The following is a 17472-nucleotide window of genomic DNA, read 5'->3' on the forward strand; positions in this document are numbered from 1 at the left end:
GGCGCTCTCGGAGGCACAGTCGTCGCCGCAGTAGGACTGGTAGTTGTAGTGGCTGTACGAGCTGGTGCTCGCCCCCCCCTTGGATACGAGCAGATCAGTCCGTGGTCGCTGGCCCTGTGAGACAGGTGGGTCGAGGAGGGGGTCGAGGAGGCGGGGGGGAGGCGAGGCCAGCGGCGAGTCGGCGCGGCGCGGTTGTCTCGCGCGAGAGGCTGGCGGGGCTGCTGCGCGACGCGGTGGAGGAGGAGGCGCGGCGGAGCGGGCAGGCGGGCGGCGTGGACGGCGCGGACGGCGGCGGCGGGGCTGGCGCCGCGGCAGCGGGCGGGTGGGCGACGCTGCCCCCGCCGCAAGACGTGCCGCGTGTGGGCGGTGCGCATGTGGCGTACGAGAACGAGGCCCAGGCAAAGGCGGTGGAGGCGCGGCTCCTCGTCGTCCTGCTCGCACCTCCCTCCCTCTCCTCTCCTCTCCTCCCTCTCCTCTCCTCTCCTCCCCCTCCCCCTCCTCGTCTCGCCAAACAGCGAGCGAGCGCAGCTTCTCGGCACTTTCCCGGCAGTTTCCCGGCACCTTCGCGGCACCTTTGCGGCACCTTCGACCGCAGGCGCGACTCAAGGCGCACACCCTCAAGCCAAAGGCTGAGCACGGCTCCATCCTCGCCCTGCTGCTGCCGGCGCTGTCCAGGACACGTCCATGACATGCCCGAGACTTGTCCACAGGCTCCATCCTCGCCCTGCTGCTGCCGGCGCTGCCGTGCGCACGCGCCGGAGGGATGCCGCCCGAGCAAATCAGCCTGCAGCAGCCGCGCCGGACCGAGGCGCCGCCCGAGCAAGCGCCGCTTGGGCGGGGCGGTGCAAGCAGCAGCACGGGCGGTGCAAGCAGCAGCACGGGCGGTGCAAGCAGCAGCACGTGCGGCGCAGGCAGCGGCGTCGGCGCGGGCAGCGGCAGCGGCGTCAGCGCGGGCAGCGGCAGCGGCGTCGGCGGGTCATCGCCGCGCAACGACAGCTCCGAGCCGTCGGCAGCCCAGCCGGCCGTCCACGCCGACTTCGCCACGCACACCCTCGGCTTGGCGAGGAGGCTGGTGGCGGAGAAGGTGTGCGGCGGTCCCGCCGGAAGCGAGGAGCAGGGCGAGGCGGCGAGGTTGGCCGCCAGGCTGCAGAGCGCGCTTCACGCTCGCATGCGGCAGCGGCACACGCTGGGGGGGCAACGCCCGCCGCTTCGGAGCGCATACGATGCGGCCGAGGAGAGCCTCGCTGCCGTGTTTCGCGACGTGGTGCGAAAGGGGCTCGCAGCGCTCGAGTCGGAGCAGCACGCCCCGTGAGCCTTGGAGTGTGGAGATATCACTTTTGAGTATTGAGAGAGTAGAGTGGGTCTCGTACTCTCGTCCAAACATAATATTAATATATAACAAAAGGTGATCGGCGTGTGTGTCAAGACGGGGCCCACCAATATCGCAGCGAACCGGAACGAGACACATCGGCGAGAGTTTCGGACTCGGGACTGCAGCGCGTGTACATCTTGCGTACTACTCTCACGGAGAGCGGGAGAGGGGAGTGGGCGCGGAGAGAGCAGCAGTGAGAGAGCTGTGGAGTCGCTGGAGGGAGGTGTCAGGTTAAAGAGAGAGAGCATGGGCAACAGAGCCGGGCTATGGACCTAGGCTTAGTCCTCAGAGCTACATGGGGACGGCCGCGCGAGACGGTCACTCCTCGGACTTGCCCGCCTGCTGCTCTTTCCACTTCTTGACCATCAGCTCGGTCTTGTCGCGCGGCGCGGGCACGTGCGCCTTGTACTCCATAGTGTACTCCCCCTTGCCCTGCGTCACGCCTCGCAGGTCGGACGAGAAGCCAAACATGCTCTCGAGCGGCACGTCCGCGTCGATTGTGACGAACTCGGCGCCCTCCATGCTGTTGACCGTGCCCTTGCGCTGCGAGACGAGCGCCACCGCGGTGCCCTGGAACTCGGCCGGCACCGCCACCTCCGTCGACATGAGCGGCTCCAGCAGCACCGGCTTCGCCGTCGCCATCGCCTGCTTGAAGGCGCCCTGCGCGGAGGGAAAGGAAGGGACGGGACGGGACGGGAAAGTGCGGCACACTTCTCCACTCACACGCTGCTAGTGCCAGGGCCGGGCAACCCTCGCGTCTCCACACCTGCGCGGCGGCGCGGAAGGCCAGCTCGTTCGAGTCGACTGCGTGTGCAAGCCCGTCCTGCAGCACCACCCGCATCCCCATCACCTGCGGGAGGCGCCAGCGACGTGTCGGGGACGTGTCGGGGCCATGCGCGCAGGACTACTCGCAGGCCGTGTCACCGGCGAGCCCGTGAGAGTCCCCTTGAGCATCGCCTCGCGGAAGCCCTGTTCGCAGCTGCAGCCGTGAAGAGACGGTGCGCTGCTTCCTCGCGATTCGGATGGAGGGTGAAGGTGGCGGTGTGGTGCGGTGGCGTGTAGACGAGGGAACGGCAGCTGACAGCGGCGCCTTGTCGATCGCGGTGACGAACTCGGGCGGGATCATGTTGCCCACGAGCTGGTTGTCGAACTCGTACGCGCCCTGGCCGAGCGCGTCGGAGGAGATCGGCTCCAGGTAGCCCTCCACCTGCTCTCGGTCAATCTCGGGTCATCTCGGGTAGCCCCGGGTATCTCGACACCGCCTCGGGGTCCATCTGCACCCGCCCAAACTGGCCCGAGCCGCCGCTCTGCTTCTTGTGCGTGTAGGCAAACTTGGAGCGCGTCGACGCCGTCTCGCGGAAGGCAACCTTCGGGTTGCCCGTCGAGCACTCCACCCCGTACTCGCGCTTGAGCCGCTCCACGTAGATCTCGAGGTGGAGCTCGCCCATGCCCGAGATGATGGTCTGGCCCGACTCGTCGTCGGTGTGCACGCGGAAGGTCGGGTCCTCCTGGGCGGCATGGTTTGGAGGAGGTGTGAGACGAGGCTCAGACGAGGCTCAGACGGGGTTCTGACGGGGTTCAGACGGGGTTCAGACGGGGTTCAGACGGGGTTCTGACGGGGTGCTCCCCGCTGCCGCGAGGGGCGGCGGGCGGCGCTCCTTGGTGAAGCGGCCGAGCGCCTTTGAGAAGTTTGGCGCGTTCTTGTCGGCAGGCACCAGCGCGAGCGAGATGACCTGACGGACATGTCATGAACGTGTCCTGGACGTGTCCTGGACGGCACCAGCGCGAGCGAGCTGACCGGATCGGGGACAAACATCGACGTCATCGACAGCTTCGTCTTGCCGTCGGTGAAGGTGGTGCCCGAGGCGCAGTCGACGCCGAACATGGCGACGATGTCGCCCGCGCCGACCGACTCGACGTCCTCCATCTCGTTGGCGTGCATGCGGACGAGCCGCGGGATGCGAACCTTGCGCCGGACCCGAGATTACCCGAGATTGCCCGAGATTATCCGAGATTTCCTGAGATTGCCCGAGATGGCGGGGGGGCGAACCTTGCGCCGGTCCGCCGCCATCGACTGGATCGTGTCGCCGCGGCCAACCTTGCCCTGGTAGATGCGCATGTACGTCAGCTGGCCGAACTTCCCCTCCTCGAGCTTGAAGGCGAGCCTATGGTCATGTCTCGGACGTGTCATGCACGTGTCCTCGACATGTCCCCTCCTCCAGCTTGAAGGCGAGCCTATGGTCATGTCTCGGACGTGTCATGCACGTGTCCTCGACATGTCCCCTCCTCCAGCTTGAAGGCGAGCCTATGGTCATGTCTCGGACGTGTCATGCACGTGTCCTCGACATGTCCCCTCCTCCAGCTTGAAGGCGAGCCTATGGTCATGTCTCGGACGTGTCATGCACGTGTCCTCGACATGTCCCCTCCTCCAGCTTGAAGGCGAGCCTATGGTCATGTCTCGGACGTGTCATGCACGTGTCCTCGACATGTCCCCTCCTCCAGCTTGAAGGCGAGCCTATGGTCATGTCTCGGACGTGTCATGCACGTGTCCTCGACATGTCCCCTCCTCCAGCTTGAAGGCGAGCCTATGGTCATGTCTCGGACGTGTCATGCACGTGTCCTCGACAGGTCCCCTCCTCCAGCTTGAAGGCGAGCCTATGGTCATGTCTCGGACGTGTCATGCACGTGTCCTCGACATGTCCCCTCCTCCAGCTTGAAGGCGAGCCTATGGTCATGTCTCGGACGTGTCATGCACGTGTCCTCGACATGTCCCCTCCTCCAGCTTGAAGGCGAGCCTATGGTCATGTCTCGGACGTGTCATGCACGTGTCCTCGACATGTCCCCTCCTCCAGCTTGAAGGCGAGCCTATGGTCATGTCTCGGACGTGTCATGCACGTGTCCTCGACATGTCCCCTCCTCCAGCTTGAAGGCGAGCCTATGGTCATGTCTCGGACGTGTCATGCACGTGTCCTCGACATGTCCCCTCCTCCAGCTTGAAGGCGAGCCTATGGTCATGTCTCGGACGTGTCATGCACGTGTCCTCGACATGTCCCCTCCTCCAGCTTGAAGGCGAGCCTATGGTCATGTCTCGGACGTGTCATGCACGTGTCCTCGACATGTCCCCTCCTCCAGCTTGAAGGCGAGCCTATGGTCATGTCTCGGACGTGTCATGCACGTGTCCTCGACATGTCCCCTCCTCCAGCTTGAAGGCGAGCCTATGGTCATGTCTCGGACGTGTCATGCACGTGTCCTCGACATGTCCCCTCCTCCAGCTTGAAGGCGAGCCTATGGTCATGTCTCGGACGTGTCATGCACGTGTCCTCGACATGTCCCCTCCTCCAGCTTGAAGGCGAGCCTATGGTCATGTCTCGGACGTGTCATGCACGTGTCCTCGACATGTCCCCTCCTCCAGCTTGAAGGCGAGCCTATGGTCATGTCTCGGACGTGTCATGCACGTGTCCTCGACATGTCCCCTCCTCCAGCTTGAAGGCGAGCCTATGGTCATGTCTCGGACGTGTCATGCACGTGTCCTCGACATGTCCCCTCCTCCAGCTTGAAGGGTAGCCTATGGTCATGTCTCGGACGTGTCATGCACGTGTCCTCGACATGTCCCCTCCTCCAGCTTGAAGGCGAGCCTATGGTCATGTCTCGGACGTGTCATGCACGTGTCCTCGACATGTCCCCTCCTCCAGCTTGAAGGCGAGCCTATGGTCATGTCTCGGACGTGTCATGCACGTGTCCTCGACATGTCCCCTCCTCCAGCTTGAAGGCGAGCCTATGGTCATGTCTCGGACGTGTCATGCACGTGTCCTCGACATGTCCCCTCCTCCAGCTTGAAGGCGAGCCTATGGTCATGTCTCGGACGTGTCATGCACGTGTCCTCGACATGTCCCCTCCTCCAGCTTGAAGGCGAGCCTATGGTCATGTCTCGGACGTGTCATGCACGTGTCCTCGACATGTCCCCTCCTCCAGCTTGAAGGCGAGCCTATGGTCATGTCTCGGACGTGTCATGCACGTGTCCTCGACATGTCCCCTCCTCCAGCTTGAAGGCGAGCCTATGGTCATGTCTCGGACGTGTCATGCACGTGTCCTCGACAGGTCCCCTCCTCCAGCTTGAAGGCGAGCCTATGGTCATGTCTCGGACGTGTCATGCACGTGTCCTCGACATGTCCCCTCCTCCAGCTTGAAGGCGAGCCTATGGTCATGTCTCGGACGTGTCATGCACGTGTCCTCGACAGGTCCCCTCCTCCAGCTTGAAGGCGAGCCTATGGTCATGTCTCGGACGTGTCATGCACGTGTCCTCGACATGTCCCCTCCTCGAGCTTGAAGGCGAGCCTATGGTCATGTCTCGGACGTGTCATGCACGTGTCCTCGACAGGTCCCCTCCTCCAGCTTGAAGGCGAGATAATATATATATATACCCGACGAACGGGTCCGACGACACACCCGTGAGCCCCACCTGCTCCTCGTCCTTGTCCAAGTCGAGCGCGCAGTTGGTCACCTCGGTCGGCGCCGGCAGGTAGCTCACCACGCCGTCCAGGAGCGGCTGCACGCCCTTGTTCTTGAAGGCGCTCCCCATGAAGACGGGCGTGATCGCATTCGCGATCGTCTGGCGCCGGATCGCGGCACGCAGCACCCCGAGCGGCGGCTCCTCCTCGGCGAGGTAGAACTCTGCTATCTCCTCGTCGGCGTCTGCGAGCTTCTCGAGCAGCTCCGCGCGCTTCTCCTCCATGGCGGCCTGCAGCCCGGCAGGAACCTCCCCCTCCTCCACCTCCTCCCCGCCAGGCCCAGAGAAGCGGAGGGCCCTGCGCTCCAGCAGGTCGACCACACCCTCGTGGTCGCCGCTCACGCCGATCGGGATCTGCATTGCCACCGCGTTGAGCCGCAGCTTATCGCGCAGCTGGCCGATCACCGCGTCTGCACGGCGGAGGATGGCCCGAGATGGCCCGAGATGGCCCGAGATGGCCCGAGATGGCCCGAGATGACCCAATCACTGCGTCTGTGCGGCGGGTGCGCGAGGGTCGTCGAGGAGTGTCTGGGAGGTGCCTGCGCAGTGTCCAGGCAGTGCCATCCCAGTGCCGTCGCAGCGTCCAAGCCACTGTCTCGGCGGGAGAAGTGTCCCGGAAGTGTCACCCCACCTGGGTCGGAGCCCTCGCGGTCGAGCTTGTTGATGAAGGCGAGCCGCGGGACAGAGTACCGCCTGAGGAGGCCGGGCGCCGGCGACACTCCGGCGGCAGCGCAGCGGGGCGGGCGCGGCTACTCGCGGCGGAGGCGAGGCGAGGCGAGGCGAGGCGGCGGAGCGTGCCTCATCTGCCGGTCGACGGTGATGGATTGCGATTGCACGCCGGCGACGCCGCAGAGGACGAGGATGGCGCCGTCGAGGACGCGCAGCGCACGCTCCACCTAGTGTGCACACGGCCGGCGGAAGTTGGCGCCGCCCGCAAGGTTCGCTCGGCCGGAGGGCCGCCGCCTCGATGGTGAAGTCGACGTGGCCAGGAGTGTCGATCACGTTGATATCGTGGTCGCCCCAGGCGCAGTGCGTTGCGGCCGACTGGATGGTGATGCCCTTCTCACGCTCCAGCTCCATAAAGTCCATCTTGGCGCCCACGCCGTCCTTTCCGCGGACCTCGTGGATGGCGCCGATACGTCCCGTATAATACAAGATTCGCTCAGTGAGCGTGGTCTTGCCAGAATCGATGTGCGCGCTGATGCCGATGTTTCGCACGCTCTGTGGCTCGCTGGAGCTGGAGAGCCTCCTCGTGAAGGCGAGCAGCCGCCGCGACGCGGCTGCTCTCCTGCCGACAGGACACAGCATTTGCCTACGCGGCAAGTTCGCGAATTTTCGCGCGTTTCTTTTTATTTTCGTGCTTACATTCTACATACATACTAACTCCAATCGCCAGGCTCCGTGTCCCACCTACCTACCTATTCCCAGGCCGCGCAGCGAAGCGAAAAAATACCCGTCAGCCCTCTGTGAATAGGCTCCCAGCGCCCGCCGCGCGTCGCGAGCCCCAGAGCATGGCCCCGTTCGCGGCTAAACGCGCCGTATGCCGCGGGTTTTTTCACGGCCCCGCCCCCACACACAACCGTGGTGCCAGCCCCTCTGGCGAGGACTGTGGCGACGCATCTGCTTTACTCGTTCGCCGCCCGCGCCCAGGCCCAGTGGGGGTTCCCAGGGCATTTTCAAGTCGTAGCAGTATGAGGCTCCCGCCATACGTCTGCGCCATCCTATCCTCCCCTACCGGCCACCTGCTGGTGGAGGAGCGGCCCGCCGACGCCCGCACCGCGGCGGGTCAGCTGACCTGTTTCGGCGGCAAGCTGGAGCCAGGCGCCGCATCACCCAACTGATGCCACAGCGCAGCGCGCAAACCCCACGCGTCGCACCGCCAATGCTGCAGGCGAGACCGGCCTCGACGGCCTGCTGCGGGAGTTGCGCGAGGAGCTAGGCTGGCAGCCGGCCGAGCCGCCGCGGCGCGCCGTCGATCTCCACGTCGACGGCGATCTGATCGCCTGGTTCTACGAGGCCGCCGCGCCGTCGACCGACGCGGCGCTCGCCTTTGAGCCGGGGAGGAGAGGCGTGTGGATGAGCGAGGCGGAACTGCTCGTCCACCCGCGCCTGTCAGAGTGGCACCGGGCTGTACTCAACTCGTGGAGAACGGGACGGGACCGTGCTGATTTTGTGACGAGGGGAGCCTAGGGCGGCTCTATGCCCCACCGCTGTGGACTCAGGCCTGGCGGTTTTCGACCAACGTGTGATGTGATACATTGATCCGATTGTGCACCACACACTTGTGTCTGCAGCCCCAGAGAGTGGCTGCAGAGAATCCCTCATCAGGCAGCGGGGCCCTCACGTCACCGACGTGCGGACTGTGCTCTCTCTTTTCTACATGTCGTAAAAGGGAACAAGCTACAAGGCATGTAACAAAAATTCTTTAAATTTCTCTCTGCGAGAGCCCCGGCTGTCGCACACGCCGCTGGGGTGACGGGGCCGCTGTGGAGCGATGTGGTCAGGGGAACGACGACAAATATGGGACAAGCGCCAGCGGATCAAGGATCAGCACGGCGAGCGTGAGATACAATTCGCCGACGTGGATGATCACAACGTGGACAAAGACGGTCGTGGGAGCGCGTGTGCGGCAGCAGGCGGGGGTGCCACACGGAGCGCGCCACGAGAGGATTATGCGGGGAGAGGCGAGGAGAGAGACCCCGGGCGCCGCCACAAGGAGCGAACTCAGGGGCTGCCTCGTCTGTAAGGCCGCGAGGGACGCGGCGAGGAGGGCGGCACTAAAGCGAGACCCGCTGTGTCCGATCGTGCGGAAAGCCGCGCAGCAATGGACCGAGGAAGATGAGAACCCGCCTAGAGCGACGATGGCGCACTTGCTTAGCGGCGCCTGCCTGGGGAATAGGGAGCAGGCCAGATGGTTCCTCAGAGTAGCGCGAGCGCAGACGGGGACGGCGATCAGCAAAGTAGCACAGGCGGCGCCCGACTCCAAGCGTCCAAGGATACGCTGAAGACGCTGAGGATAGCGCATGTCGCTGCGCTGAAGGGCTCACGCTATAGGGTGCTGGATGAGGACGGGTACGATGCACTAGCCCCAGCCGTCGGGGGGGGGTTGCCGGCGCTGGTAGATGATCTCTCGGAGAAGAGCCGGAGGGACCTTGGCGCCGGGGTCACGAGGAACTTGCAAGTCGTGGCCGAGGCGGCGACGGGCGCGGTGCAGAGGTGGATCCGGCTCAATGATGAGGCTACGGCGCGCATAATGAAGAGAGAGGAACACATCGAGTGGCTGAGGAAGCTCTTCACTGGGTGGAAAGAGGCTCGGCCGGCCTTGAGGGAGTCGCAGAGGAGGGATAACGCAGGCAACGCAGGGACGGGCCAACAGCCAGTGGGACGAACGAGGGCCGCGACGGCGGCTCAAGCGGGAGGGAGCGGAGACGGTGGGCAGAGAGCGAAGTGGGTGAGACTGATGATGCTCCTTCGACTTAGGGAGCGGTTCAGATGCTGGGCGGGCTTCAGGCTGGTGCTCACGCGAAAAGGAATCGAAGCGATGTACAAAGCATACAAGAAGGGGAGAAGGAAGAGGAGAGACGCCGGTGAGGACGAAGCAGAAACTAGCGCAGACGAGAGCAGGGCAGACCCGGGGACTGGGGAGCCGGAGCAGACGGCATCGGCCGCCGAGGGAACGTTGGGAAGAGGCACGAGGAGGGCGGCGACCTCGACCGACTATGGAGGACCCGTCGCCAGACGACGCAGGGCAGAAGACGGTGAGGCGGAGCAGACGCGCAGGGCGAGACGAGGGAGGGAGCAGGACTTTGCGGAGATCAGCAGGAGGATGTACGAAGAGATTAGGAGCACAGCAGGGACCCGAGGGACCATGTAGATGGAAGACGGCTAGTGCTAGTCCCCCATCGGGAGGACGACCCCGGCTAGTCGCCGACCACACCCACAAAGAACCCTGCACAAAGATCGCAAGGGCGGGGACCTGTTCCTTTTTACCCATCTCACAGTAGAGAGGTGTCCGTTTTTATTTATTTATTATCCCGCAGCCGCACGCAGCCGTAGCCGCAGCCCCAACTCGTGCTGCTCTTCTAGTGTCGGGTAGTGACCAGCACCAGGGGTGAGGGGACGGATTGAAGATCCCTCACACCAAGATCGTGCAGGGCGGGGACACATGTCCCTAAATCCCATCTCGTCTCAGAGTTTGACCGTTTTTGTTTTGTTTTTGCGTTCTCGCACATGGTCATGGATAGTGCGAGGTAAATCTCGACTGTTGCGGGGGGGCCATCCCAAACTGTCCCGGCCGGAGTGTGCGGGATGTCTGAGAGATTTTTGGAAACCAACAAGAAATCACGACTCTCACAGTGATTTGGGCTCGGCAGCTTGTCAGCCCTCAGCCGAAGCTGGGGCCGGTCCACCGTAGCCGAGAGAGCCCGCGCCGTTGAGTTCGACGCGGTCGGGGGGCCTTGCGGAGAGGCCAGCGAGTTGGTGATCGCTGTACTTCATGGCGCCCTCAAAGTGGGGCTGGCTGACTCGCCAGAGGTCGATACTCTGCGGGGGACGACCCTAGGATGCCACGAATGCCTGAAGGAGAGGGAGGCGAGGCCAGAGGCAGACTCAGTCAGCTGCTCTCGGGTGATCTCGCTTTGGTGGCTGAAGGACCCGATGTGGCTGCGGGATCGAATCGCGGAAGGCTCATGCCCTCGCGGAGCGACGCGGGTCGCGCGGCGCGCGCGTGTGCGAAATGCGACAACAGACGACAGACGACAGACGCCTGAGCGCTGAACGACTGAACGAACGACCGTCGCCGCGATCGCCACCGCCGCCCTTTTGACGAGCAGCGCGAGCGCGCTCGTCGGCCGTCACGGGCCGGGAAAGAAGAAAAACGCGCGCATGGACGGCCGCTGCACCCCTGGACGGCCGCCAAGAGAAGGCCGGCGAGACGCCCCACCAGTCCCCGAGATGCTGCTCGCAGTGACCCTGGCCGCCGCGCTGGTGCCACTGCCGTCCACGACTGTGCCGCTGCAGACGTTGGCCGCTGCAGCACCACCACTCTTGCGCTGCACGCTCCCGGAGATGGCTGCAAAGCTCCCGAGACGCATGGCCACTCGGCTCCCGAGACGGATCGTCTTCAGGCCGCGCCGGCTTGCGCCGCACGAGCTGGCGCTCGCGGTGCTCCTCGATGTCGAGCTGACCAACGCGATCGTGGCGCGTGCGCGGAAGCAGAAGAGCCTCGGCCAGGCGGAGCACTGCATGGCGGTCTACGTCAACGCGCCGTTGGCGGAGAAGGCTGAGGTGCTGGAGCGGTGGGCGAGGCTCGTGCTCGACAATGTAGAGGTGGGCGCGATTGCGGAGGACGCAGCGAGCGCGACGATCAGCGACAGCGGCTCTGGACTGGTTCAGCTCGTGTTTGACAGGAGCAAGTACCCGAGCCCGCGGGAGGAGGCCGAGGCGGCGCTGGGCATGGCCGCCAAGCTGCGCAGGCAGCAGGCCAAGGTGGACTCGCTACGGCACCGCAACGAGGGCGCGGCGGCCGCGCTGGCAGGCTGGCAGAAGCGCGTGCGCATCGCTGCGGCGCGCGGGGAGGCGGAGGCGCTGCGAGCGCTGCGCGTCAAGCTGCTGCGCTCGAGCAAGCAGCTGGGACTCCGCCACGCCAAGATAGCAGAGTTTGGCCAGAATGACGAGTGGGAGAACACGCTCGGCATCTGACGAGCAGGAGGAGCAGCCCTCCCCAACGCAGCTTGCAGTTGCAGGCGTCGGCCGGCTGGCAGCGCTCGCCTCCCACAGCCGACGGCGGCCTGTTCCCCCCCGGGGGGGGGGTCTTGTGCCTAAGATTCTTTTGGAAAGAGAGTCACGCCAGTCGCCACGCGTGAGTTCGCCGCGTGAGGCGTCTGCATAGTTTCTGACGTAACTTAACACCGGGTTTCGCGCCACGCGCTTTCGCCACTTCTGCCTGAGCCCTAGCTGTCAGGCTGTCAGATATTGCTGTCAGGTGATCTGTCGGGCTGTCGGGCACTGTCAGGCACTGTCAGGTGCCTCTGTCAGACCAGCTGTCAGGTGCTGTCAGTGCTGTCGGGTGCTGTCCGGTGCTTGTCTGACAGGCGAGGTGCTCTGGTGCTGTCAGGTGCTGTCGGAGCTGTCGGGTGGTGCTGTCAGACGCTGTCGGAGCTGTCAGAGCTGTCAGGCTGCTGCTGCTGTCAGACGTAGGGCCGGTACTGTCAGGTGCTGTCAAGTGGTGCTGTTGGGGTGCTGTCAGGCTCTGACACTCACCAGCCACACTTATGACACTATCAAGAGGAGACCGCAGCCAGTGAGAGTAGATCCACACAGTATAGGTCTCCCGGGGAGCGCAGATGGCGGCGCAGGCGCAGACCGCGGCGGCGGCACAAGCGGCGGCGGCCACCCCCACCCAGACGCCGTAGGCACATACTGTAGGGCCCCAGAAGGCTAGCTGGTAGCTTCATTTGTAGTAGCACAGCCGCCGGTGCTAGGGGTCCGCAGAGGTGAGGCGGGAGGGTTAAGAGTCAGAGAGCGCCCATGAGACCATCCCATGACCACATGGACCACACTCACATGCACATGCAGTAGTTTTGTTAAACTCTCATGGGGCACAAGAAAGAGGCTGTATACGGTCTGTGTACGGTCTGTGCTGCTGTCGGGCTGGTCGGGCTGTCGGGCTGTCAGCGCTGCTGTCAGGCCACTGTGTGCTGTCGGGCTGTCGGGCAGCTGTCAGGCTGTCACGTTAGGGCCTGACAGCGACGGAGCACCTCGCCTGTCAGACTCTGCTGTTCAGGCTGTCAGATACGTGCTGTCAGGCTGTCGGAGAAAGTGCTGTCAGCGCTGTCAGGCTGTCGGGCACTGTCAGGCGCTGTCCGGGCGGGGTTTGCTGTCAGGCTGTCAGACCAGGGCTCAGACTTCTGCTTATACGCATGTTGAAATATGTACACGTACGGCGAGAGCACGGCCTCCAGCTCGCAGCGCGAGGTGGGTGGGTGGGGGGGGGGGGTATCCCCCGGGGCGTGTGACGGGTCGTTCGCAAGCACGAGAGGATCCGACACGGCCCTAGGTCCTTTCCCACGACCTTCGATGATGAACGCGACGCCTGCCGACGGCCTCGCGTCGCTGATCCAGAACTCAGAGAGGCTCCTAGCCCTGCGGGCGAAGCTTCCGACGGCCGGGTTGCTGCAAACGCCGACACCAAGAGACTTCACCGACTTTGTTGCCGTCGCGGCGTGCTTCCTCATCTTCAACCTTCTCGTCATCCGCTTCACCGCTCCAGCACCTGATGTTTTGCGCCGCATAGACTACGCGATGCGACAGTTCTCGATGCTCTGCTTCACCATCCTTGCTCGCTGGGGCTGGATGACGCTCGCGGTCTACTACAGCCCTTGGGCGGCGATCGCCGCCTGGCCGCTTGCAATCTTTGAGACATGGTCCGTTCAGTTCAACGCCGACGTATACGAAGGACGTGCCATGAAGGGAGTAACGTGGCGTCACGCGAGCAAGGCTCGTGTCCCCGCTCGCGCCTCGCTGCCACCGCGCCAACCCGCCACCGCGGGCTCTCTAGCACCTCCCAACCAGCGCCTCGCTGTACTCGTCTCACTCACGCCCCCCCCCGGCCTCAGTGCCTCGTCGTGCTCGTGATGGAGGGGTTCGGCGTCTTCGCCGGCTTCCCGCTGGTAGTCAAGCTGCTCGGGTGGCGCCAGATGAGCTCGGGCGCGCCGACCGGGGCGATGCTGCTCCACGGAGCCGCGGGCATGACGCTCGCCTACGACCTCGGCCTGGACTTTGCCTTCTACCTCTTTCACCGCGCCTGCCACGAGAACAGGCGCCTCCCGAGAGAAGCGACCCCCGCCGCCAGCCAGGTCCCTGACCACTTCCCGTATGCCCGCACCCTGCCCCCGAGGCTCCTGTACCGCTGGATCCACAAGGAGCACCACACCGACACGGGCAAGGCGTTCGGTCCGCTCGTCGCCTTTGAGACGTGCGCCTGCAGATCGATCACGGATTGAAGTTTGCCCCGCTCATGCGCCGCAGAACCGCTGACGCACATCCCCAACGCGCGAGGCAGGTACACAATCACCTGGTCCGAGGCGTCCTTCATCATGGTGGGGTACGTGCTTGGGCTCGCGCTCGCGGGCATCGTTGCCGCCGTCTTTGGCAGCGACGTGACACTTTTTCACCTCGCTCTGCTCTTGTCATGGGGTTGCCGCCCATCCCCTCGCAACAGCCCTCGCTGCCTCTCCGCCGCCGCCCTCATGACACCTCTGCCCCCCCTTGGCCCTCGCACCCTCACTACCGCCTTCACCCCAGTCGCCTCGCCCCCACCCTCGCCCCCACCCCCAGGCCACTTGGTCGAGCTGCTGGGCCACTCGACCATGAGCTGGTCTGGAGAGAGAGAGAGAGAGAGAGAGAGAGAGAGAGAGAGAGAGAGAGAGAGCACGCGTCCGCCTGTGACGCCCCTCCACTGTGTGGCTCATAGGACGATCAACGGCAACCCCCTCCGGCTGCTGCACGAGACTCTAGGCATCGAGCTAAAGGCGACTGCCCCTCCTCTCCCTCACGAGAAGGCTGTCTACGCGTGTGCTCACTCCCCACCCCGCGCGCCCCCGCACCGCTTCAGGTTCCCGACCACACCATGCACCACATCAAGCCCCTGTCCAACTACGGCAAGCGCACTGTGGTGTGGGACAAGCTCTTTGGCACTTACACCGCGCCTCCCGCCGCTCTCTACGACGCGCGGTGCGTGTCTGCCGACGGGAAGCCCAAGGCGCCCTGACGCCGCCGTTGAGTACCGTTGTTCAAAGAGTGCTGGGGGCGGCCGCTCCAACGGCGGCTTCGGACCGTGGGCACGCGTACTTCTCGCGCCACGTGTGCTCTCTGCCTTGACTAGCTAGTGCATGCCTGCATGCCGTACGCTGCGCCGCCCGCCACACGACTTGTGGCCAGCGGAGTACCTTTGTCGACCGTAACATGATGTGCGGTGCACGTGTACTAGAACGCGAACCCACGTGCGACCACTCGTGCACTCGTCTTTGTGGTTGTGTCTTTTGCTGAGTAATGAGGTACTCGCGCCACGTGTGCTCTCTGCCTTGACTAGCTAGTGCATGCCTGCATGCCGTACGCTGCGCCACCCGCCACACGACTTGTGGCCAGCGGAGTACCTTTGTCGACCGTAACATGATGTGCGGTGCACGTGTACTAGAACGCGAACCCACGTGCGACCACTCGAGCACTCGTCTTTGTGGTTGTGTCTTTTGCTGAGTGCCGTGTGTGCATAAAGGACAACGCCCCCAAGAATTGTTCGCTTCGACACCCCTTCGACGCCAGCCCTTGCGCCAGCGTTCGCGCCAGTCGCCAGAGTCGCCTCCCAGCCGACTCTATGTATCGCTCTCATTGCTGCTGGCGCGCGCGCGGTCGTTTGCGTGCTACCCTTCCCCACGCTGCGCTACACGCTCACGGCTCCCGCCGCCTTCGTACACATCTCTTCCACCCTCAGCGCTCGCCCCTCTCCCGCGACCGGGAAGGCGTTGCCCGCACCGGTGTGTGCTTTTTAGCACGCGCGAGGAGCCTCGCGCGGTGAGCTTTCGCAGGTCGCGCGAGGAGAGGCGAGAGGGGCCCGGGTGCCGGGACACAAAGAGCCACAAAACCGCCGAGATCCAAGTACCAAGAACGCACAAAAGTGGAAGAGTGCCCCCCTTAGGCTTAGGTCATTCACGATGGTGTGCGAAAGCCGAAACCGATAGGCGATACCGAAAGGCCGCTCAGTCTGCCCGCCACAGACAGTCTGGAGAGAGAGTCCCTGCACCCTGGTCTAGGCACAAGGGGCACACCCTCGTCTTTTTGAAGCGACAACAAGCGTCGGAGTGGGATGCGTGTACTCTACCTGAGGCTCTGCTTCGATATGACCGCCTAAAGCCTCTACATTCCTATCTTCCTAGTACCAACGCGCGCCTACGGCTCTAGGCTACTGGACCTGCCGAGAGGCAGCACTGCCCGCCACTCCTCCTTTATCTTTCAGCGTCGGGCGAGCGCGGGCCGGGGGTCAGCGACCGTTCCGGCTTCCCAGCGCCGCCGTCATCCGCGGAGTTTGGGGCGGGTACTGCCACAACTACGAGGCGCACACACTGCCGCTGGCGCCTGCTCATGCGCCTGCAGACGGCTTCGCCGCCTCGGCCGCCTCGTGAAGCAGCGAGAGCCACTCGTCTGTCTCGCGCGCACCTGAGCCACTCGTCTGTCTCTCTCTCTGTTCTCTCTCTCTCTCTCTCTCTCTCTCTCTCTCTCTCTCTCTCTCTCTCTCTCTATCTGCGTGTGTGTGTGTGTGTGTGTGTGTGTGTGTGTGTGTGTGTGTGTGTGTGTGTGTGTGTGTGTGTGTACGTGTCTGCCTGTGCCTGCCTCTCTCTGCCACGCTTCTCTCTCTCTCTCTAGCGCGCGCCGCTGAAGGCGAGTGCGGGGGAGGCACCCGCCCGCAGCTCAAAGGTGGGGGCCGCGCGCACGCGCCGCCCGCCAGAGGTGGCTGCCTGTGCGTGGGGGTGCGGGGTGGGGGGGGTGGGGGGGGTGCCCACTAGATCCCGGCTAGAATCTCGGCTACATCTCGGCGAATCTCACATTGGCGAGCTCGGCGGCGAGCTCGTCCGTCCCCTTGCCCGACAGGACGTACTCGTCTCCGTTGGGCACGCCCGCCTCCCGCGCCACGGCGGCGACCACCTGCCCGAGATGTGCCGAGATGTGCCGAGATGTGCCGAGATGTGCCGAGATGTGCCGAGATGTGCCGATGTGACACACACTCCCCCCTACCCTGCCTCGTGCGCTGCCCGCCGCACAGCACCCGCGCGTGTGTGCCGTGCGGCGCGCCCTGCGACGTGTGCAGACTGACGGGGCTGCTGCGGCGCGCCTCTTTGCGAGACACGTTCTCGCCCTCCTCGTAGCACGCGCGGTAGAGCCTGCCGATCACCGCGTCGCCCAGGCCGTGCCGGCCCGCCTGCGGGGGTTGGGCGTGGGCGTGAGAACGCAGGTGCCTGTTACACACACCTTGCACAGCTAGCGTCAATCGCCTCAAGTAGCAGCCGTGACGCGTGATGAGTATTTGGCCAGATCTTCCAGTTCGCGTAGGGAGCGCCCTCGGCACGCCCCATCCGCTTCATCGGCGCCGTCCATCCGTCTCCACCCCACCGCCGGCGGTGGTAGTCTGCATACAGCTCGCCGTCCGGCTTTGTGTGAGGATCGATCATGAATGGGCGGTAGTGCAGCCTGACGGTAATCGCTGGCGAGGTGCGCGCAAGGTGTTTAATCGCGTTGTCGAGCCGAACCTTGGCCAGCCAGCACCAGGGTCAGGCAACGTCGGTCCACACGTCGAGCTCGATCGCAACATCGGCCATCGCAACCGGAGGTGTGTGAGCTCTTCTTTTTCAGGTTACAGTGGGTTGCGGGCATTAAGGTCCCTCGGGCCAGTTGGGGGGGGCAAACCCTGCCCGCCCCCTAGAGCTCCAGGTAAGGCCCAGGTGTGGCCTAGGGCATGAGAAGGGACCAAGAGGAGTCCAGTCTGAGCCATAGAGCCCATGTCTTTGCCCCCGAAGGTCGCGTTCAAATGCCCGGAACGGCC

At 64.4% G+C, this 17472-nt stretch overlaps 6 protein-coding genes across 6 annotated transcripts; 3 read left to right on the forward strand and 3 right to left on the reverse strand.

Moving 5' to 3' along the window:
* Positions 1–763: 763 nt before the first annotated feature.
* EMIHUDRAFT_224821 (hypothetical protein) lies at positions 764–1312 on the forward strand (the record flags this gene model as incomplete). The annotated part of the gene is made up of 2 exons (XM_005790757.1): positions 764–900; positions 997–1312. 2 exons carry the CDS (start codon positions 764–766, stop codon positions 1310–1312), a joined length of 453 nt encoding a protein of 150 aa, XP_005790814.1.
* Positions 1313–1371: 59 nt separating this feature from the next.
* Positions 1372–7187, reverse strand: EMIHUDRAFT_429015 (putative mitochondrial elongation factor; the record flags this gene model as incomplete). The annotated part of the gene is given in 11 exon segments (XM_005790758.1): positions 1372–2032; positions 2139–2222; positions 2297–2341; positions 2445–2579; positions 2653–2927; positions 3137–3338; positions 3423–3537; positions 5794–6289; positions 6511–6572; positions 6633–6775; positions 6789–7187. 11 exon segments carry the CDS (start codon positions 7185–7187, stop codon positions 1691–1693), a joined length of 2298 nt encoding a protein of 765 aa, XP_005790815.1. The 3' UTR covers positions 1372–1690.
* A 1192-nt stretch (positions 7188–8379) lies between these two features.
* On the reverse strand, positions 8380–9749 carry EMIHUDRAFT_224825 (hypothetical protein; the record flags this gene model as incomplete). Its single annotated transcript, XM_005790759.1, has 2 exons — positions 8380–8767; positions 9685–9749. 2 exons carry the CDS (start codon positions 9747–9749, stop codon positions 8380–8382), a joined length of 453 nt encoding a protein of 150 aa, XP_005790816.1.
* A 1083-nt stretch (positions 9750–10832) lies between these two features.
* Positions 10833–11579, forward strand: EMIHUDRAFT_109480 (hypothetical protein; the record flags this gene model as incomplete). The annotated part of the gene is made up of 1 exon (XM_005790760.1): positions 10833–11579. The coding sequence occupies one exon, from the start codon at positions 10833–10835 to the stop codon at positions 11577–11579; it is 747 nt and encodes a 248-aa protein (XP_005790817.1).
* A 1340-nt stretch (positions 11580–12919) lies between these two features.
* Positions 12920–15156, forward strand: EMIHUDRAFT_440184 (hypothetical protein). The gene is made up of 8 exons (XM_005790761.1): positions 12920–13376; positions 13496–13698; positions 13777–13854; positions 13942–14075; positions 14217–14256; positions 14353–14411; positions 14492–14935; positions 15136–15156. The coding sequence occupies exons 1-7, from the start codon at positions 12957–12959 to the stop codon at positions 14647–14649; spliced, it is 1092 nt and encodes a 363-aa protein (XP_005790818.1). The 5' UTR covers positions 12920–12956; the 3' UTR covers positions 14650–14935; positions 15136–15156.
* Positions 15157–15792: 636 nt separating this feature from the next.
* Positions 15793–17107, reverse strand: EMIHUDRAFT_454725 (hypothetical protein). The gene is made up of 5 exons (XM_005790762.1): positions 16925–17107; positions 16765–16851; positions 16479–16577; positions 16306–16390; positions 15793–16091 (listed from the first exon to the last, which is right to left on the reverse strand). Exons 1-5 carry the CDS (start codon positions 17099–17101, stop codon positions 16015–16017), a joined length of 525 nt encoding a protein of 174 aa, XP_005790819.1. The 5' UTR covers positions 17102–17107; the 3' UTR covers positions 15793–16014.
* Positions 17108–17472: the final 365 nt, after the last annotated feature.

The sequence above is a fragment of the Emiliania huxleyi genome (genome assembly GCF_000372725.1).
Source record: "Emiliania huxleyi CCMP1516 chromosome Unknown EMIHUscaffold_119, whole genome shotgun sequence".
NCBI lineage: Eukaryota > Haptophyta > Isochrysidales > Noelaerhabdaceae > Emiliania > Emiliania huxleyi.

Bases quoted from the DNA above. Each gene is read 5' to 3' on its own strand.
- EMIHUDRAFT_440184 (XM_005790761.1), top strand. From the start codon at position 12,957: ATGATGAACGCGACGCCTGCCGACGGCCTCGCGTCGCTGATCCAGAAC. The intron at 13,377-13,495 runs GCTCGTGTCCCC...CCCCGGCCTCAG, and splicing joins CGTGGCGTCACGCGAGCAAG to TGCCTCGTCGTGCTCGTGAT. The intron at 13,699-13,776 runs GCGCCTCCCGAG...CCTGCCCCCGAG, and splicing joins CGCGCCTGCCACGAGAACAG to GCTCCTGTACCGCTGGATCC.
- EMIHUDRAFT_454725 (XM_005790762.1), bottom strand. From the start codon at position 17,101: ATGATCGATCCTCACACAAAGCCGGACGGCGAGCTGTATGCAGACTAC. The intron at 16,391-16,478 runs GTGAGATTCGCC...CCCCACGCACAG, and splicing joins TCGCCGCCGAGCTCGCCAAT to GCAGCCACCTCTGGCGGGCG. The intron at 16,092-16,305 runs GCGCGCGCTAGA...CGAGTGGCTCAG, and splicing joins CCCCGCACTCGCCTTCAGCG to GTGCGCGCGAGACAGACGAG.